The sequence below is a fragment of the Apis florea genome, unplaced genomic scaffold, assembly GCF_048593485.1.
Source record: "Apis florea isolate Af1SG1 unplaced genomic scaffold, ASM4859348v1 contig_1615_pilon, whole genome shotgun sequence".
NCBI lineage: Eukaryota > Metazoa > Arthropoda > Insecta > Hymenoptera > Apidae > Apis > Apis florea.
In genome coordinates this window covers 4,742,700-4,765,680 of record NW_028256416.1, presented here as the reverse complement: position 1 = coordinate 4,765,680, position 22,981 = coordinate 4,742,700, and the positions used below count along the sequence as shown (strand labels likewise).

General features: G+C 34.9%; 2 protein-coding genes across 3 annotated transcripts in view; one reads left to right on the top strand and one right to left on the bottom strand.

Moving 5' to 3' along the window:
- Nucleotides 1-22,981, top strand: part of NLG-5 (neuroligin 5) — a 107,716-nt gene that overhangs the window by 51,394 nt on the left and 33,341 nt on the right. The window lies entirely within an intron of this gene.
- AP-1mu (adaptor protein complex 1, mu subunit) lies at nucleotides 15,159-17,632 on the bottom strand. The gene is made up of 2 exons (XM_003690323.4): nucleotides 17,338-17,632; nucleotides 15,159-16,991 (listed from the first exon to the last, which is right to left on the bottom strand). The coding sequence occupies exon 2, from the start codon at nucleotides 16,970-16,972 to the stop codon at nucleotides 15,704-15,706; it is 1,269 nt and encodes a 422-aa protein (XP_003690371.1). The 5' UTR covers nucleotides 16,973-16,991; nucleotides 17,338-17,632; the 3' UTR covers nucleotides 15,159-15,703.

Sequence of the window (22,981 nt, the reverse complement as noted above, 5' to 3'; positions counted from 1 at the left end):
TTGAATTTATCTCCTTGTATCGAAGAGTATTATTTTTCTATACGGAAAACAACTAATCATATTATATATCATATATAATACAATTAAAATCTTAAATAATTGTAGGAATGTTTAAAATCTACCTGTTATAAGATTACGACGAATTATAAATAAAATAGATAAAATTGCATCACCATTAAATAATTACGATTATAAAGTTAAAGTATTATGTTCTCAAATTAATTAAGTTGCTAATTTCAATTAAATATTATCAGTGACATAGAGAAAAGCCCTGTTCTGTAGAATTTATTTATCATATAAAAAAAATTCTTTTGTTCTATCCCTTGATTAATTTTTTCCATCTTCATCCGACTATTTTCATCCGACTAAACACACAGTCGTTAATTTCATAGAAATCTACGCGTTCGACACTAAATCCGTACCCATATTTTCTATAGAAATACTCCATGGAGATCGCTCGTGAAATTAAAAATCTTACCGTATTAATAAAATGTTTCGCGATATTAAAAATTTCCTCGCGGCTCCCCCCATTTCAACGCTGATACACGATAGCAAGAATTTCTCAAAATGAAAATCATTCGACGCGGTGAACAACAGACCTCGATTCCTTCTTTCCCGTCCTCGATGGTTATTCAGAAAATCGAACGACAGATATTGGCAACGTGACATCCCAGATCCTTTTCTTCGACCGAAGTGAAACGTTATTAATGTTGATGCTGAATTCGCGACCCTCAAAGAACGAACGCGATACGGACTGGAAATGAGGAATCTCTCGTCTGCGAATCCAATCGCGTCCTATATTAAAAAAGCATCGTTTCCTCGAAATCATTTTTTCTTTCTTCTTCTTTTTAAATTCACCGCATGAACAAATTTTATTCTACGTCGTTCCCTATAATATTTTCTAGCCACGCCTTTTTAATAAGCGAAAAAAAGATAAACGAAATTACGAGTTTTAGATTAAAAATAAATTTTGTTCTCGATGTGTGATATGCCGTCGATCGATCGTGCTCGCACAGCATATTTAATATTTGCATTATTGAAATTACACGGCATACACAGATCGCTTTGTCAGAGATCGTTCTCGCGTTGTCTATTTAGCTTACGAGAGTATGATTACGAACGATATTTCCCTATAATAAGCATGAGCGTTCTACATCGATGTACCTTTTTCTCGAGTTTATTAAAAGATATACAGGGTGTCTATCGTGATGTTATTTGAAATTTTTTTAAAAAAATTACAATAGTTTTAAAATTTTTACTCTGAATGTAATAAAATTTTTATATTTTCTAAACTTCTCAATTTTCTAATTTGAAATTTTGAAAATTAAGTTAATAAATTTTCTAATATCTTTTACTTTTACTTATACTTTCTTCTGTTTCAGATCTTCAAATTTCATATTCTGTAGAAATCAAAATGATATTTCTTTTTTCTAGAAATTATTCCTTAAATTATTTTTATATTTAATTCTCCTAAATATTAAATATTAAATTAGAAAATAAGCTGATCTGAAATAAGCTGGTTTTTCATATACCACCCTATATATGCAATTTGCAGCATCGAATTCCGATAAAAACTCGGGAATTAAAGGCATGCATTTTTCCTCGTTTGCTTATAATGAAGAATAGTGATATTTTTCTTGTTCCTATCTTTTTTCCCTATTCGTTCGTTTTTCTTCTTGTTTGTCTTTAATTAGAAGCAACGATCGAAAAAAATATGAAGAATGTGAATTCTTACCTTGAGATATATGTTGCTTGATATTTTAAGGTCCGTTTCTCCCTCGAATGTCTCGAAATTACAGCGAAAACGATGATTCAAGTTGACGTCTTAATAACACAATTTTCCCCTCGTTTCAAAATAAGCGGCGTAAAATCGTTCCACGTCGACGCGAGTGGCAGCCATTAAAATGTCTCTGCTGAAAGCATAGCGAATTAATAAAAACAGAATACCAACACAGTGAAATATAAAAACTGCTTTATTTATCTGATTTTTTTTTTTATTTTTAAGAAATATTATGAATCAATCTACTTAAAAAGCGTAATTCTGTTTGCAAAATAATAAAAATCAATATGTGAAAGAATATTTTAAAAAAAATTAATCTCTTGTATTTTTGTTAAAATTTTTTATATTATTTTTATGGATTATACAAAATTTAGATAAAATATTTGTTTTTTTCTTTATGAAAAATTTAATTAATTATATATTTTTATCAAAAATCTGACACAAAATGTTTTGACAAGTGGACATAAAAAAGTATACGTATAATAAGATTAAAAAATATGCATTTTATCTTTAAACTATTTTCAAACTATTTTTCATGTACAAATATACACATTATTTAACTTTAATTAATATAAATCTCTAATATTATTATTAAAATTACCTGAATATGTATTTTCAGATGACAATCTCTCAAATGACGAACTACGGTCACCACATATTTACTTCACAATTACATTTATATTAACTTTTATGCACATTTATTATGTTTTTTTCTATTATATTTCGATTATATAACTACTTGTTCACGAATTTAAAAGAAAATAACACTTAATATTGAACAAATTTGATGAAAATGTCAAGAAAAAAATGAACTTGTTCGCGAATTTAAAAGATAATAACATTTAATATTAAAAAAATTTGATAAAAATGTCAAGAGAAAAATAAGCTCGCAATTCTATGCATATTCGCGTTTTTACATTGATTCCATTAATTTCAGATGTATTCGATTTACGAAAATTAGTCGAGAAAACTCTCAAGTGACGAACTACGGTTACCACATATTTACTTCACGATTACATTTATATAATTTTTATGCACACTTTTTATATTTTTTTTATATTTTTATATTATATTTCGATTATGTAACTACTTGTTCACGAATTTAAAAGAAAATAACACTTAATATTGAACAAATTTGATGAAAATGTCAAGAGAAAAATAAGACGACAATTCTACGCACTTTCCCGCTCTTATACTGATTCGACTAATTTCGGAACTTTTCGGTTTCGATGATCGGTCAAGAGCGCTGCAGTAAGTAGTAATGAAGTTCCCGATGCGCAGTATAATATGCGTAGTAGTATATCCATTTTTCTCTTTCGTGTGTGATATTTTTTTTCAAATTACGTGTATATTTAATAAAATCTTTTTAAATTAATGGAAAATTATTAATTTCTTTATCGTTTATTTAAACATAATAGTTTGATTTATATCTATTAAGAAAAATTATATTTCATATATCAAGAATTATCTGTCTACATTGTTTCGAAAAGATGACAATGGTCATTTGTTTTCGATATTAATTCTTTACAACATTTATTTTCTCACGGTACGTTAATTTTTCTCGCTTACATCATTATTATTTATCATACAAAAGAGAAATTCGAACTTCTCTTTTATAGATCATTTATCACTTAATAATAGTGAATTGAATAGAAATTATAGGTTATAGACTTTAATTGTATGAAGTTTTTATGATTCTACAATTTTAAATTAACTAGAATAATCAGATAACCTTTAATTTGTAAAATTTATTTACAAAAAACTAATTATTTTATCATAAAATTTGTTATCGAAAATTTTATTTCACAATAACTTGTGTAATCCAAAGTTTCTTGATAATTTAGTTCAATTGTATAAAAGAGTCCAAACGACAAATATTTTTTATATTTTATATTTACTTATATGATACATTCCTATTGTTGTTAATCATATGATTTTCTCTTCACAAAGACATCATAGCTCATATTATTAAATCTTTCTTTACATTGACACGTATTTTATATAATTTCTTAGTTTTTCTTTGTCAAATCGAAAATACGTAAATTAAAATTTCATGAAAATGAGAATAAAGTAGTTAGCTGCGGTTTTCTTTTTTAGATGGCGAGCAAGTTTGTTGAACGTGACACCACGTATTCCTGGGCTTTGTCGAAAGCGACAAAGATCTTTCCTCTTCGGTACGAGAGTAAGCTAGAACGTGCGCGCGGGCGTACGCCGCAATGATTCGTAACTAAATGCAAATGCGTGTGGGCACTGCAGTAAATGCAAATGCAAAGAGACGTAGTCGTCGCCATCTCGACTTTAAGCTGAGCTAATGCATTCAAGTGCAACGAAAGCAACGTGGTTCGTCGACCTACCCGAGCTTCGTAAGCTGTAACCTTCGTGCAAAGTCTCAACTACGTCACTCTATTTAATTACCGTTGCTTCCGAGTGCCTCTGATAATGCGTTTAAGGGCCGTATTTTCTCTCCGTGGAACTTTACCAAAGATCACGGAAACCTATTACGATACGTCGATCCGGAGAGGATCTCCCTTCTTTTCTACTTCAGTTCCTCGAACGTTACAACTTTTACACGTGAGGTTAGATTGAAGAAAGAAATTTCTGCGAGGAAAGTTGGGAACGTGGTATTTCCTTGATAAATATTGGTTTCAATGGATTGATGGAGTGAAATGAATTAAAAAGTATGATTTCTATACCCAACTATAAAAGTAAAAGTAAGTTTTTTAAAAATTTAAGTAGATAAAAAAGTACTTAATATATCATGATAAAAATATCGCAATAAAAACTTATTCTTTTAGAAATTTATTGAAATAAATTAAAAAAAGTGAATACAAAAATGCAATTAAAATATATAGTATTCCAGAACTATCTTCATTTAAAATATTCATTCGTCATTCGTTGCAGAAATTCAAAGAAAATATATATTTTTATTTAAAAACAATTAGCATATTTCTGACAATAAAAACGTAAGTATTCACTATTTAGAGTAAAAATATAGCCATAATCTCAATATTTTTATTTTAATTATCATTGACTTATATTTCTAGTTACTGAAGATATATCTGATAATCATCATTCTGATGAATATCAATTTAAAAAAATCATCATGATGATCAATCTTCAATATTACAAATTTGTTTATTACATCAAAATCAAAATTCCATTCGAAAGGGGAAAAAAATCAAAAACTTTCGTTTTTTCATTCATCGAACCGTTTATTTTAAATGCTCACGTTTAATCGTTTGTTGCACAAGCTAAATTGGAAACTAACAGGCAACAATTTTCGTCGACACGACGAACAGTAGTGCGGAATTTGGTATATTTTTTTGCTCACCCTCGTCCAATCTACGAAAGAGAAAAAAAGCAAAATGGAAACCAATAGATATATATATATATATATATATATATATATATATATATATCGAAGTGTCCATAGAATACTGACGGTTATTAGCAAATTTAGTGCAAGCTAGATCCTGCCGCAATTCCCATGTTTAACGTGGACCGACACATTATTCGAGCGTAGGTAATTTGTCGACGTTTACACGCATGCAAATATACGCGGTACGTACATACGTACGTACATAGCAAGCCGCCGCAGCATTTATCTGAAGTTCGATTATCTGACAGCGTTCCTGTAATAACTAACCTGGCCTGGATGGAATTTCCACTAATCGACCATGACTGTAATGGAAATAAATGAATCCCGCCAACATTGCAACCTTTATTAGTTTCGGGACACGAGACTTCGCAACATGAATGCGAAGCATTTACGTTTTTCTTCTTTTAATATTCAACTTGGTAAGTCGAACAAATTTATTTTCATCTTTGAAGTACAATGTTGATACAAAGTAATTAGACGAGTCGAGGAATGATACAAGATATTACTAGATATTACAGTTTACTAGGTCATTCCGAAAGATACAAAAGGCTTTTGCGTTAAAAGAATTAATAATAGAAAAATTACGTGCACGAAACGTTTAATAAATTAATATATAAGAATTTATTCATCGTATATAATAAATATCGTAAAATTTTGACAACAATAACAATTTTATTATAATTACCGTGATTTAAAATAATTTTTTATCATTGTTTTATTTTCTATGAAAAAATTTTCAATCATATCAAAGACAATATGGTTCAGCGATATTTCAGATGATATAAAAGAAACTAAAGTTGAAATAATTTAAAAAGCATTGATTCATCATTACCACCGGAAATACAGAAGAAATTAGAAGCAATCTAATTCGTAGTATAACTGTATCCGGGTGTCGTCACGTTTATTTCCATAACGCGCGTCGCGACGTCGCTGTGTTCTTCGTGTGTTGCGCTGTTGTCTCTTTCTCGTGTATTTGCACACACCGCGATACTCAAATGCATTAACTTCCCGAGTTTAACGTCGAAGGGACACCAACGTCTCCAAACTGCTCTCTATTTGCATTTCCCGATGTCCGTAACCGCATTGCAACAAGGAAACGAGCTAACGTAATGAGAATGCCTTGTTGCTTCCACGATTCCCATGAACAAAATTATTGTCCTATTGCATTCTTGGGTATTTTAAGATTTTTTTTGTCTGGAAATTTTTGAACAAAGATTTTTCATCTTATTTTTTCTTTTTTTCAAATTAAAAATTTATTTGACTTTATAAAATGTTAAGATTTTACTTTACTTTTATCGAAAGTTAGAAAATAATGGATGATTGAAAGTTGAGATAGATTTTATGTTGTGCTTTGATTTTGTTTTATATTTTATATTTTATATTAATTAATAGCAAATTGAGGATAGTTTAGCAAGTATTTGAAATTAAATTAGAAAGATAATTTGATTTAATCGAAATCATTGAAATTAAATATTAGAACAATGAAATTTAATGAAATTTTAAAAATACAATTATCGATAAAAATCCATAATTAAGATGATATTTTTTTCTTATTATCTACGCTAAAATTTTCTTTCTAAAATTTCAAAATATCAAACTCGAAATCATATATAAGTAGATTTTATTAATTCCAAAAACAACGAATCTACCAGTATCCATCTACCATTGATAATTAAAGCAACTAATTACGGAAAGAAGACGAGTATAAGGAAGAGTACTACAGAATACTCATTTTCTGATACAATGCCAGCCTTCTCGTATTCTCGTTTGATATTCCACGATTTTAATAATAACTCTGAATGGAGAATGACTTTAAATATTATCGCAACAGCCAAATGAAAGCCGTCTCGCTACGTTACGAACGAAACGAAGAAATCACGAATAACACCAAGCCTGTATTAAAGATTGAAAAAGAGAATGGAGTTGGAGGTAGCGTTGCAACGTGACAAAGCATCATTGTGCTACGATATTTCCTTTCCCTTCGCCGAATGTAAATGCCACGAAACGGTATCTATAAATATTTGCTACCGTTTCTCTTGCTAATGAGAACCGGCGTGAAAGGTAGTACATCCTCGAAGAGTAAGGATTTCGAAGAGGATGAAGAGGGCGCGCCATCGACAGATTTTTATCGCCGCCATAACACCCTCGTTGAGAAGAGCCATCCCCGCGATCATAATGCCATTTGCATGGGAAAATTGAAATGTTAAAATGCAAATGGACGCGTGCAAATCACCAACTAAAATGCAACACATTTTTCACGAGATGCCATGGAGATCTTTCGCCAACCATTTTCGAGGCGGTGACTATGTCTCCGAGAGAGAATCGCGCGGAAGGAATTAAATGGATTATAATAATAGAATCACCAAGAGATTTTCATTTTACAAATTTTTTTCTCCGTGAACGAAAATGAAAATTCTGGACAACGAAAAATCTAATAATTTCCAAAATCAATGCCAATTAGAATTCAATCGCTTCGTTCGATTAGAACTACAAACGACTATACCAAGGGAATAAAAAGACTCCACAACGAAAATCTAGTAAATCCTGAGCGAATCCATGGAAATCCTTGAATTAAGCGGTCCCAACGTGACGGATGCGTTGAAGATTATTTCGCTAGCTTAGTGAAAGAAAAAACGAAGCTACCATTGGAGATGCATCGATTCAGAGAGCAGCAAACGATTCCACGAGCAGCCTCTGTGAACGTAATTTGCAATCAGATGTCGAAGATCCTCGAGCAAGAAAACAAGAAAACCCGATTGGCCGGGAGCCAATGACGAATCCCGCGGTCTCTCTAAAAGGAGTGTCGTTTTGTCACCCTTGTCAGCCCGTGGAGCAGACACGGAGCTCGTCTATCGTGGATGCTTAACACCCACCCGCCAGAAATTCTCTTCTTCTCCTTCTTCTTCTTCTTCTTTTTTTCCCTCGTCTCTCTCTCTCTCTCTCTCTTTCTCTCCTTTTCTCCGTTTTCTAGCATGGAAAGAAAGAACCAGGATAAATCACAGCGGGGCACGCGATTTGCGGCCTCGCCTTTTCCCAAATGACTCCGGTAAATGCCGGTTTTTCCGGGGAATCCGGGTAATTCGGGAATCTCGTTTCGAAGCTGGGCGGCCCTCTCGCTTTTCTTCGCTTTTACGTGGCCACCACGGTACACTATCTCCCAGTTTCTGACCCATCTATCGATCGATAACGAGCTGAAGAGAATCTCTCTGTGTCGTTCGCATACATTTTTACTCGACGTTCTTTCTCGCACGGGGAATCGAGGAATCTCTGGAAGGAAGATTGCGAGAAGTGAAAATTACTTTTCCCGTGATATTGCCACGGCAATATTCGTGAGAGGTGTTAGAGATTGTGTCTAAATTTTAATCGAGGATATCGATAGATACAAGCGTATTCGTATCTTGGTTTCGTAACGTCAAAATGAATATTGGAGAAACCTACTCGACTTATTTATAATTAAATTTATCAACGATTCTTTTGACTTTTGGTTTTCTCGTGGAGTGCCATTAGACATGGGTGAGAAATCAAAGGAAATTGGCTTTTTCGTTGCCATTTAAAAGAGATTTTAATCATCAGTCCGAATTTTCCGATGTTACATGATTGGAATCTCGCTGCATTGCAATTCTGTTGTTTTTTTTTTTTTTTTTCTTTAATATCGTTTGATTTGATCATCGGTCACTGATCATTGATCAGTGAAATAACTCGTTCTCAATTAGATGTATCGTTTACCACGATAAATATATATTCATCGATCTCTTCAATCAGCGAAACGAGCGAGTATCGCCAATCAAAACAGCGAAACGTTTAAAACTCGCAATTTAATCAAAATATTTCAATTGTTTAACACTTCATCCGCGCAGTGAACAATTCGAATGCAGATTTATATTAACATTAAACCTACCGACATTTCATGTACACCTATTCCTACCATGAGTCAAATGACCGCTGCAAAAAAACATTTGTATCTTAATATAGAAAGAGATTTCAGCTAATTGGATATTAAACAAAATATTTTTCTGGTGCTACAATAATATGTGATCGGTTATATCTACACCGAATTTTGTGCTATTGTAAAGCCATATGGTGATACAGTAACTTTGTAATACAAGAAATTCTAAAGGAAATTTCAAAAATGGTCATTTGACCGCGCGTGGTAGATTTAGTGTTAATAAAATTTTAAAAATCTTCGCGAAAACCGTTCGAAGCTTTGGATACAAATCGCAACACAATTAAGCAACGCACAAACACACGGGTTAATTACAAAATGGGAGGAAGGAAAGGGCGGTACACGGATTCGACAAAAAAGCTTCAACTTCCTGTGGATCTCTGCCGTAATCGAGTGGCAGAAAATTAGGGAGTTGGTTTTCTTTCGGGCTTCGCAGCAGGGAAAGGGGCCATCGTTTTTTCCGCTTTCAAGGCGGTCGTCCCGTTTTCTCCGCCACCACGAAAGCGAATTCTTTTTTCGGCCCCGGTAATTCAGACCGGTATCTCCGCAACGGAGGGAAACCGCGCCCCGTTTCTCTCCGATTTTACACGCCCAGGCACGCATGTATAAACTCCTTTCATGCCGCGGCAAACCCAGAGTTTCAACCCTGTTTCAAACTTAAACGTACATATACTTTTATTTATCACGGGAAAACCCGTGTCCTCCGCGAAATGAACGTCACTTAATTCACGCGCTGGCTGACGCTTTGATACGTATTTCCCACCGCTTGTCCCAGTTCGTCGAGCTTACTCCGAAAGACGATTTAAAGTTGGGCCTCTCTCTCTCTCTTTCCGCCAGAAACGTCGCCTGCGAGTGTTCAAATTTTGTTCGTTTATGATTAATATTATTAGAAGACGCGACGCACGCAAGATATATTGATATATTCGTGAAGAGATTATATCGATCAAATTGTTACTTAAATTAACCAAATCGATTTATAAAAAGATTCTTGAGGATAATGATTAAAATCTTATTAAAGATATTGCACGAATGTTCATCAACATTGTGTTAAAAAATATTACCATTCTTATTAACGTTCGAAATAACTTTCAAAGTCTATCCATAAGGGTCCATAAGGTATAAACGTGTCCGACATTCATACGAAACTTTAGCTTTTTCGAATATTCATGCCTTTGATAAGAGAATAATGATAATAATGAAATTCCTGCCTTTTCTTTTCGACGATGGAAAAGGTGACGGTGAATGGTATAGACATGTGTGCGAGGAGGGCCGTCTTACAGGTTTGGAAAACCGGAGGTGTATTGAAGCCTGACGCATCGCCATTAATCACCGGTTGTTTTGCCGAGGCCGCGCTATCTCAGACTCTGAAATGCCGTTACGACGTCAAATTTTGTGCAAAGTACCGGGAAAAGGAGGATATTACGACGCTTAACTGCCTCGAGCAACGCACAACAGGATTATTAAGAGAAGAACGCAATATATCAGCTTTGCAACGATTCACGAACGAGTCAATCTTTATTCAACGATAAATCACAAGGATATGGGTGGTTTTTCAGTTTTCCAACTTCTGCGAGTCCTATTTTGACGATTAAAAAAAAGAAGAAAATACGCGTGAAAAGATCTGTACACGTTTCTTGCCAATCCTCGCTGAGTGATATAAGAAAATAAAAAAAACAGAATAAACAAGCAGCAAACTTTTGACACTCTTAGATTCGCGAGATGGTGTCACTTACCACCGGGGACCGAGTCTCGCGCTCCCACTTCCGCCGGAAACGGATGGCTTTCGGAGGATTGAAAAGCGGGAGGGTGAGTATTTCTGACGGCTGTAACTTGGCGCCAACACTTTGTACACAAGGAGCATAAACTCGAGTTGAATTACGAATGGCAAACTCCTGTGGAACGTGTATCTCCCCGAATGTATACAACGTCGGACAGAGCTCGGAAGTTATATCCGTTTTGAGATTCATATTTCTGTAATTCAATGGATTTGGTGGAACGGAGTTTAAACGACATCGGCAGACATCGTCGTTATTCGGTCTGAAATTAAGTCTGAAATAGTGAATCGTTGATTCGTTTCACTTGCGCCAACGAATAAGGGTTCGATTTAAGAGTTCCATTTCGCGTTGGAGAGACGAGAAAGTGCTTACAGGGGAGGACAAATTTAATTCCTCCTTCCTGCCTGTGTACTTTGCCCGATCGTTTTCAAGAGTTAAAGATTTCTATTCAATTTTCTTTCCCGGAATTTAAGCGAGCAAGTTGGGATAGATAGGTTTGCAACTTTACTCTGTTTGCACTCAGTTTGTACGAATTTAGTTGGAGTTGTACGTTCGACAAACAGTTGTCGAAATTGTCGAGGAATGTTTATCATTAATCAATGTATTATCAAATTGTTTAATTATTGCTCTCGACTTGCATTTAATATCGATTTTGTACATCCGGAATGTTGCATCTTTAAAAAAATCACACTCACAGTGTGATTACGCAGATCATGCACATAAAAATTACCATATTTAAATTATCTCTTCACGTCAAAGACAATGTTACAACACTTTCAAAACAATGATTGTCAAATAAAACATAATTAATGTTTCAAGAAACTTTTTTATTATTAAAAAAAAATCACACTGCAATCTTTAGATCATAGTAGATCATACACATAAGTAATTAGCAGATTTAAATTATCTCTTCACGTCAAAGACAATATTACAATACTTTCAAAAAGCAGTGATTGTCAAATAAAATATATGATTAATATTTCGAGAAACTTTTAAAAATTGTTATTTAAAAAATCATATTGCAGTCTTTACGTAAATCATGCGCATAAAAATTACCAGGTTTAAATTATCTCTTCACGTCAAAGACAATGTTTCAAATACTTTCAAAGCAATGATTGTCAAATATACACGATTAATATACTTTTCAAGAAACATTTTTAAAGATTGTTATTAAGAAATTTCGTATCAAGATATATCGTCGTTATATCGATAAATCATCCAACAAATACCAATTAAAATGTATTATCTCCGCAAGAGATACACGTATTTTCGAAAAACGGCAAAATCCCTCGATCAATCGGGGAGCTTCGATCGTAAATCTTCTCAAAACGTTTCGACCGTGTCAAAATTTCACACAAAACATCCCCTCTCGTATCGTTACACAATCGCGGCATCTTAAGGACGACGTCGTCTAAATCTCCGTCGCCGACAGTTTCTCTCTCGGACGGACTGCTCTCCTCTCTCCTCCCCCTCGAGACGAACCGAAAACTTGGGGCGTGTTACATTTCCCCCCCCCCCTTGCCGCTGCAAGTCGCACTTTTATTTCTCCCCCGGCGTATCCAGTCGGGCTGACACCCGTTATATATCCCCGCCGCCAAGTTTTAATATCCTGCGGCGTGGACGAGCAGACGTCTGTCTGTGGAGATCTCGCGATGCAACTTTTAAATCGGCCCCGCCAGAATTCCTGCGTCCCACAGGCGATTCCACGCCCGATCGAGAGATCGATACTACTCGAGACGTGTGCGATCCCCGCGGGGGATCGCACGCCCCTTCCTTTTCCACTGATCCTGATTTCCTCGGTGAATTTGCTTTTTCTATTAGCGGAACCGTTGCGTTTAGGCGAAATGGTGAAATCGTGAATCGCTCTCTCAGCGATCGATTACGCACATTCACAGCGTCAAATTCTCGAGAGATATTTTGGAGGAAGAACGTTGATTGTCCACGTTGTTTGTTTGAGAATAAAAGTAGGAGTTGTTTGTCTATTTTTCTTTAATTTCGTTAATCCTTAGGATGTGAACACGTTTGAAGTGTACGTATTAAAAGAGATTGCGTAAAAATAATTTTCATCGACATTCGTTCGATGTTTGATGATGAAAATATGAACGTTTAAGACTCGACGCGATACTTTTGTTGAGTACATCGTCATCCAGACGAGAAATATCGACGTTGTGTCTTCCCCTTGCTTCTTTTTCCCTGGAAAATCATCTCGCAAAGAAAGGCTTTCGACCGAAACTTATAGCACCGTCCATCGATACCTCCGAACCCCACGATAATGGCTCGCAACTATAAATTATCCCTCTGATGTAATAAAGTATTTATATTTAGATCTCCAAGCGTCCATGCGGTGCGATTCGATAAGCTGAAAATTGCTACCGCCTGCGGAGAACTCGTTGAGAATACGTTAACCTTTATTGATCTGATCTCGAAGGCTGTAATACGTATGTATAGGTATATACAGATGTACAAGATGTGCAGACAAAGCAAATGGAAAACTTAAAGAATGATTTTAAACTTATTTGATCGAGTATTATCTCGAGTATTACGTAAAACACGCATATATAAATGCATCTCGTGAACGAAAATTCCGGGCAAATATATGGCGATCCGGTGTTGCGAATTGATATATATATATATACATAAATTCTATGCGCAAAATGGCGAGAGAGAAAAAAAGAAATGAGAGCTGATGCATCTCTGGATTATTTATTACCTCGGCTAAGAAATACGTCTAAATCACGAATCTTGTGTCGTAAATACCGTTACTTAGATGTGTAGGTGTAAAATAGCTACGGGTATAAATCAACGACTAGGATCCGCATAAAAATATTTCCTCTAACCTAGATAAGAGTATTATCAATTCTGATGCATAATGCATAACGCGTAACGAAACCATTTTGCACAACTTTGTTAATATTCCGTTCGTGGTATCAATGATAGTTGAGAAAGAAAGAAAGAAAATTCCTTAAAAATTGTACGACGAATAAATATAAAGGATCTCTTTAGGAAAATGAACTGATCTCGCAGAATTTTCGAAATCCTCTCGTCCTTTTTTCATCCTCCTCTGATATACACTTCAATTCATAAATCGTGTGAATTACTTATTACTTGGAAGGATCGATTGACACGATCTGATAACAATATTAAATTGAATAATTTATATATCTATATGTTGCGCTACAGAATCATTTAAACTTTTATATAAAAGTTACGAAAGAGAAATATTAGCTATGAAATAATGGAAAGATAAATAATACAATTCAAGACTGGTAAACAATACAAAACTTTTTGTTATAATTATAACAATATCAAATGTTTATCGAGGTAAATAAAATTTACTGGAATTTCGCGAGTGATTAACTCTTTCGAAACAACAATTGTTACGATTAAAAGGATTGTCTACCTACGTACTTATGGTGAAGAGTGCGTACATCGGTACGTACATATACATACATACTCGTTGCGTTTCGAAATTCCTTGCAGGGCCGGCAATTTCCATAAAATTATTACACGCCCTGCACACCACCGAAATTTGCATAGCGTGACCGTGTCGGTGGAGCGCGAATAAAAAAGGCCCGCTGCGTTTCGCTCTAATCGGGTTTCCGTGTTCCACCGTCTCTCCGCACGATTCAACCTCGTTCTATAGTGGAATATTTACCAAGCTTTCGAAGGGGAACCGAGACCGACCGGTTCTCTCGTCCAATCCCCACCACCATCTTCGATTGCCTTGAAAAGCTATCGGCCGAATTCGTGGTATATTCTTTTTTGCGAGTAGTCCCAGTTTCACGGGGGGGGGGGACCTTTCGAGTTGGAATAACTTCCGCTCAACTCGACGGCCTGGTTTATTTCGAATATACCTCGGCGAATGTAGATTTTATCGGGGTTGAATTAGGTAGATGGGTGAAATAGAGCAGAGGAGGGAAAATGGTTCTATTTATTGGGATATTGATGTTTCTCTTTAAATATATTTTTTTCCTCTTTTTTTCCTGCTTGATTGTCGACACGAGTAAATTTTATTTCTTGACACGGATTTTGTTCGTGTCGTTTAAAAATATTGAACGATTGGAAGGTGAACGAAGGTGAATGATATAAATGATAAAACTCGTTTATTCGAGAAAGTTGGATAAATTTAAAAATAAAAAATCTATATGGTGTTTGATATTTAAAATGTGTTATACGATACGTGAAATAAAATGATGAAAGAAAAAAGAAAGGTGGAAAAATTTGTAAATAAACGAAATGAGATTTAATGAAAGAGATAAGGTGAGAATGATAAAGCGTGGATAATTTCTGTTAAAAATTTAATGTAATCTTTTGAGTTTCTTAATGTTACTAATACATGGTTTATAATAATATTGTTATTTGTCATCATATTGATGTACAGTAGCAATTCTGATTTTAATACTATTAAAGTTTAAATTAGTACAGAAAAATGTCTATTAATTCGTTACAATTAACAATTCCATGAAAACATTCGAATATTATAATTTCAGATATATTTACAATTATTTTCTTTATATTTCGATTATTTAATATATATTATAATATATGCTATAACCCCTGTATATGGAAAATATTGATTTTTTTTATTTTTTTAACAAACATTAATTGAAAGAAATTTACAATTAATAAATTAAGTACTATGCATTTCCATATATGGTATCATAATATATGGTATCATAAAAGGAGATTATTGTAAAAGTCTCTAAAAGTGTAAAACTGCAAAAAAATATTGCAATTACACTACTTCCGTTAAATAAAATCCAATAATGAAAATCTACCTTTCAATACTGTGAATATTTCATATTCTATAGGATCTTTGTTTCTATTTAATTTGTTCTCAATTGATAATCTCCATTCTGTGTAATATACCTCACCCACGGTAGCGCTTGATATCCACTTTTCTCGATGATCTTTAAATAACGCACTTGTATCCCAGAAGTAGTGAAATATGGAATTTCAAATTTAACTTGAATCGGTGGTTTTCCTTCCACATCCTCCCCAACAACAGACGGTAGACCAAAGTGTGCCCTCATTAGATATTCTTTACCACCGGGAAATGATTTGATGAACCAAGTTATTGCACTCTGCTCCGGTGAATATTTAACACTGCCAATAGTAGTCTTAAATTTAGGGGAATCTGCATCATTGGGCACTGGAATCACTATTTCTACGTTATTGGCTGTAGAACGCCTTTTAAATTGTGATCTTGCCTTTATCATGTATTCTACTCTGCTGTGAGCATGTCGCTCGATGACAGATTCAATCCATATTAATGGTTTTACGTGTGTGTTCAATCTGTAAGACATTAATTCGAACTCTCCGTCAGGAGGAATAAAAGAAATTGTTCTATCATTTTCAAATCTAGATAATCTGACACACTGATGAAATTTCACATCCTCCAATTCAACCGATTTAGACTTTCCACGCCCTGTAGATTCAAATAAAACTTTATCGTTTAATCCAAGTCTTAATTCCGGCATTCCAGACAAATATACTCTCATTTTTATGGCACCAACAATTTCAGAGCTTAAAACATTTCCATTAGCATTTGCTAAAAGATTCACCGATTCTATTACATCTAGGAACACTTCGTTTTTACGGTATTTTATACCTTCCGACCTCCAAGATACAGCATTAGTCACAGCCATAGGAATGCGTGGTTGAATTTCAAGTTTGTGTCCTTCTTGAGTAATATATTCCTGTAATATCTTACTGTCTGTAGTTTGTGGATATCCAAAATCTATTAACTCGTCTAAAAGTTCATAAATGACAACAAAATTGTCTCGTATGCTTTCTTCTTCCAATTCTTTGAAATATTCTTGCATCACTTGCACTAATTTATGCAAGAACACAAATACTAAGGAAATGTTTGCATTCTTTTTCGTAGTTGACACAATATACAAATTATTGTATTTTATATACGCATATGTACATTCAGCAGTTTGAATAATAGGAGTAAGATTGCCTTCCTCTTCGCGTTCCATTACAAGAGGCATAAATTTCTCTATAACACCTGTTTCTATGTCTCCACGATAATTTCGTGAAATTAAAACCTTACCCTTTACGTCTAAAATATATATCGCAGATGTCGACATTTCGAAGAAATAATATATACTGGAATGAAAAACCCAACCATTATTCTGACGAGTCAATCTTTTACTTAAAGTTTCTTTCATTAAATTAAAAATTAGAACGATTGGTAAAATTATTTCATAAACCGTATGCCGAAAACACATAATTAGGAGGTTATGTTATCAAACAAAAATAAATAAATTAAAGAACAAAAAATTAGGTGTTGAAATGAAAATACGATTCACGAAATTTATATCGAAACATTAAAGATGAAAAAGTTAAATGAACAAATAAGAAAAGAATCCATAGAAAAACAATTTGACAAGATGAGTTAAAGAAAACGAATACGAATTTATGGAAAAAATGCGTCGAATATATCGGTACTTACGTGTTCTTCCAATTCCTTAAGTAATATTAATCCTTTGGTTATTTACAACAAAACTTCTTTTGTATAAGAATAATAAAAGAGATTTTATTGACAAAAGTGCCCTCCCCTCCCAGTTGCCTGATTGCCACTGTGGACCGCCCTGAAGTTGCTCGGTACGAAGCATAATCGAAGCGCATGCGTAGCTAACTTCGCGCTGAATATCGACCGGTTCTTTTCCGCATCATTCAAACATTTTATAGATGGCAATATTTAATGGCAGGTATTTTTTTGAATTTTAGAACGCGCTATCGTTTCAATTTTATTGCTACAATAAAAAAGATAATTTAATAGTCTCGGAAAGAAAAAAGCGGCAACTGATATTGCTGAATTGACGAATTGTAAAATTCACGCCGATTCTAAATCAAATTACCAATACTTTCGCTTCGTTGATTCGTATTATTTTTCACAGTGTAACATTGCCATGTAAAACTGGCAATGAAATTTCCTTATAGAAATGCATAGTGTGTCGTAATTCCAATTATCGTAAATTTTATATCGATCATTTCGTTAAAATTTATCTTATCTTTGAATCAAAACGTTTTACCTTTTACAAATTTTAAATTACGAACGAACGAATAACCAATTTAATTTTTATTTGAAACTTAATCAAAGCTTGGTCTGTCAATCAATTAGCTTAATATAATAAACTCGTTTGACAATGGAGGCTTATAATTTGATTATCTTTCAAAACGAAGAAGAATTTTCAAAGAGGCGTTATAAAAGTAATATCGATACGATGTGAAAAAAGAAATTTTTCAGGTTCACGAATTCCAACGTTACACGGGTGCGCATATTGGCCATCGGTGTTACGTAATAAAAGTATAGTGCGTCGAAGTAGGCAATTGTTCGACACAAAAGCGCATCGATGGCCCTATCGTGCCGTGCGCTTGCTATAAAGTATAAAAGGCTGTGGGAGAGGTGATTGAACTTCGTTTGACTGCGTGGACTTTGAAAGGAGAACGGAAAGTAGAAGATGACGTGGGACACCAATCACTAGCTGTTAGTTCTCCCTCACCGTGAAACTGCGTGATCGGGCCCCTTTCAATTTTAATTAAACTGTAATTTACGATGTCGTTGCGCTCGCGCCATTGAAGCATAAAAGCGTGACTCGAAACGTTAGGGGAGCTTGAGTGGGAAAAAATCCTATCGCCACTTCTCTTCATCTTTCGTTCTGTTCGGTGTTAAAATTTAATGTCTAATATTATATCGCGAAATCGAATATCGCGATATAATATTTTGGAACGTCGTTTCTACTCTCATTGTTCTAAAAAAGAGAGAGAGAAGATAAAAAGAGTTCGAAAAAAAGAAGGATAAATAAAACGCATCGAAAAACGATATGTTTACATTTAAAAACCCGTGCACAACCATCACATTTTTACGATAAGGCTAATCACGATAACGCTGGTTCGAGTATTTTCGTGCGTTAACCAATCTTTCTCAATGTTTTATTCGACGAGGGAAAATGGAGAGAACAAATGGAGGGGATGAGAGGGGGGGGGAGGTCGCGTGGAGAACCGGAAACTGCTGAGCGAGGCTCGTCAATGAAATCAGAGATTTCGATGGAATGGAACCGTAGTCGATCGCAAACGGACAAATGTATTTGCGCGATAGACGGACAAATATTGTTTCCTCCTTCCTCACTAATCGTTAACTTCGAGATCGTTTATCCCATCGATTCTCGGCCGTCTGCATCCGGCAGCAAGCCCGGCCACGAAGGCTTCGAATATTTACCCGGCCACGATCGACTCGTCCTCGAAATCGCGCCACTGTTTGCGCGAAATTCCGCGAGAAATTCCATTGTAATTGAACGAGTCCGTCTCGATTATAAAGTCAAATCATCAGGTAAGGAAGGAAGGAACGAAGGAAAAGAAAGGATAGGAGAGATAGGTGTTTCAACAGTGCGGGGAGAAAGTGCATTTTCTCTTCTCTCTCTTCGTTTTTTTCTCCAGATGTCTCTGGCAATTTCTTCCTTCGTCTTGAATTCTCTCCGTGCTTGAGGAATAAGTACGGAAGATGGTGAAACGAACGGTTGATACGAGGATGAGATACAGCCAAATCAAATTAAAACGGTATAATGATTACCGGATTAAAATCTAAACGTTTTAACGAATAGCATATACATTTTCTAATCGTTGTATCAAAAACATCGATAAGAAAATTCATAATCAAAATTAATAAACGCGTATCTAAACCCTCGAATCAAGCGCAAACACACTCGAGCACAAAACCACATCCTCGACATTCTTTCGTCTCGTCACAATTCTTTTCTCCGAGTCAGCTTCAAATTTTCCTCGCTACAACTACGATCCCCCCATTCTCTCCTTTCTTCTCCCTTGTTTCTCCGGGCTTTGCGCCATTTTGTCGCTGTTTCTTTCCGCCTTTATTCCCCGACGTCGCACGCGGTCGCAAAGCAATCCCGTCGCTTCTCGGTCTGTCGATTCCCCCGGATGAAACGTCAATCCCAAGATAAAGTGGCGGAATACAAGGGGTGCGAGGATCTCGCGGCTGTGTTCCGCCCTCCCCCTCCAAGCGAGACGGTCGAAAGTTAGAGCTGCCCAGGGAATCCGACGCGACCGATAATTGAGAGCCGGAATTAAATTAGCGCAACTTGGATTCCTCGACTCCCCTAGGCGACTTGGCCGCCTCGATCGAAATGTTGCTTTCCCTTTTCGATAATCTCGATCGCGGGCAATTGAATTAAAGGGGGCAAGTTTGGACGAAGATTAAGACTCAATTTTCTTTCACGCGTGCGTGCGCGTTTTTAAGAAAGATTGAAACTCTTCCTTTCCGATTCGAATAAGAAGATAGAATAGAAAAATTGAGTTGAAACACTTTATTTTTATATTTTCGAGTTTAATTTTTTCAAATGTCCCTTTTCGTTGCGGAAGTTGCTTTTTCCTTTTCCGTTCTTCTTCTTCTTCTTCTTCTTCTTTATAAGATTACGAATTGTACAAACAATTGTAGAAAGTTTAAAAATTTTTGCTCGTCGGTTTTTTTAAATGACTTTGCGAAGAGAAGTTCTTTATAACCTTTAAAATGTTGATATACGGTTTTTCTTTCCCGTTTTATAGCACTTCAAATTACCGCCGGAATAAGCCAAGCCACGTTACGCTAGCAGGGAAGTTGTTGCACCGTTTCAATTTCAACCTCCTCTGTTGCACGTTTACCTCTCTGCGTGTTGCTTCACCGTGTGTGTTTATATTTTTCCACACAAAGTTTAAATGTTAAAAGGTACACGTAATTATTACGCAATTAGCATATTAATTTTAAATAGAAAATAATAAGATCGACGGGAATAATAAATATCCCGACGGACCAACCACTTTTTATGTGCCTCCAATGTGAATTAACTTAACGAAATTTCTCCTCTTTTTTTTTTTTTCCCTCCACGAAAATTCGCTTTGAAGGATTGAACCCCGCTCACCTCGAGCTTAATACCTCGACGCAGTTGCACGCGTTTCCCGGTTAAGAATTCCCTTAAACTTCTATCAAAGCTTTCACCCCCGTGTCCGCTTTATACGCTTTATATTTTTCAAGAAAACGAGAATCATTAGCCCGATCTCCACCACGAAGGAGATTGTTTTCGCGGAGCATCAAAGAGATTCTTCCGTTCTTTGGGAAACTGGGCGGGAAACGGCGTCGGGGTTCTTTAAAGAAAAATCCATTAGGATTCTCAAAGAGATACTCTTCCCGGCTCTACACGCGTAACGTTCCAGATATTTGCATACGTTCAAGCTTAACTATTTAATGGTAACGAATGAAAAAAAAAAAAAAAAAAGGAGAAGAGAGAAGGAGAGAGAAACGTTGGAGCTCGATTAAATGAGAAAATTGTAGGAACGGTATATCGCGAATATACGCTGCTTCCCTCGTTAAACGAGAACGAGACACGCGACATTTTCCTTTTTATCGCTCGACTCTTAAGAAGCAAGCTCGTGTTTAAAAAGAAAAAAAGAAAAAAAGAAATCGAGCGAGAAAGTTATGTGTTAACGATAAACTTGACAAATCGTTTCGTTAGCGGCATGAATAACGATTTCGAATCGTGTTCTCCCGCTCTCGATCATTCTTTCTCACTCGAGTCTAACCGTGGTCTACACGTGCTTCTTATCTCCGAGCTATTCTCGATGGACACGCGATTGCTGCTACGTGGAAAATCACGAAGAGTTCGAGAACCACTTTTCAGAGGTTTTTTTTTTTTTTTTTTTTTTTGGTTGTAAATAATTTTGTTTCTTTTTGTAAATGTGTCATTTTGCGATACAGATAGATGATTAAAGAATTAAAGTGGCTTTTTTAGGGAGTGCAAAAGCTGAGATTCGGGAATAGAGTGTAATTTTCATTATTGAATTTTTATTATCCTTCAATAATTTCAATAATTTTCACGGATAAAAGAATTTATGATATTTTAGGATTTAAGAAATTTAAGAGCAACGAAGAAAGTACGATTAAAAAAATGATTTCAATTTTAAAAATTGTTGTTTCTTCTTCTTTCGTTGTTTTATTAGAAGAAGAAGAAAAAAAGAATTGGTTCTTTATTTAAATTATATCGCACTTTAATAATTTCAAAGTAAAATTAAAAAGGAGAACGAAATTTAATTCGGTCGAAAGCTTTTATAAAATCCCCCGTTAAACCTATTTTATACGAGGGTTCATCGTAATTAAAATAACGATTCAGTTAAAATTCACTCGCCGTTGAACCGTGGACCGTTTTAAAACAATTAATAATTTTTGCACAACGTAAATTTCAGTTTCCATTCGTTTATTGATACACGAGCTAATAAACGAGCCACGTTCCATATTTTCCTTATACATTTTAAATTTCTCTCTTTGCCAAAGAAAAATGTTATAAAAAAAAAAAAATTTAACTTTCAATCCGATTTCCGTAAAAATTGTGAAAATTAACTTTGTTTACTCGATGGTGTAAAACTAGGAATTCGCAAAAAATAAATTGCAACACTATTGCTCTTCTTAAACTATCTTATCTGACGTTTATTTATTTTTCAAAATATGTATATTGAAATATTTAAATTTTCGTGTGACTTTAACTTTTTAAGTAAGATTAAAAAAAAAGGAAAAAATTCCACGCGCTATCTCATTTTGAAAACTTAAGCCTCGTTCTTTTTTCTTTTTTTTTTTTTTCAGAAAAATTAAATATTTCGAAACTTTAATTTTCTTCAACAAAATATTCATATATAATACTTTGTGAAATTGTATCCAGCTTAATTTTATTTCTCCAAATAAATTCAACTAACCAGAACATCTGTGCTTAATATTCGCGTCGATCAAACATCGAGAATGGATAAAAATTCAAATCGCCACGAAGAAAGATGATGCATACACAATCTCTTTTCGCTCGAACCTCGTCCAATCTTCTGCCACGATTCCTGCGCAGATTCCTTAAAGATTTATCTCGAGATTAACGCGAGAGGCATATCCATGCATATCGTTATTAACTCGAGTTTCATTTTCAGAATCGCGAGTCCCAAATTGTCCGATCGAGAGAGAGAGAGAGAAATCGGGAAGGAAAAACAACAAAAGAAACTGGTAGCATGCCACCAGAGATTAAAAACGTCCAATCGGCCAATCGGGAAGGAAATGGAATGGCGAGTCG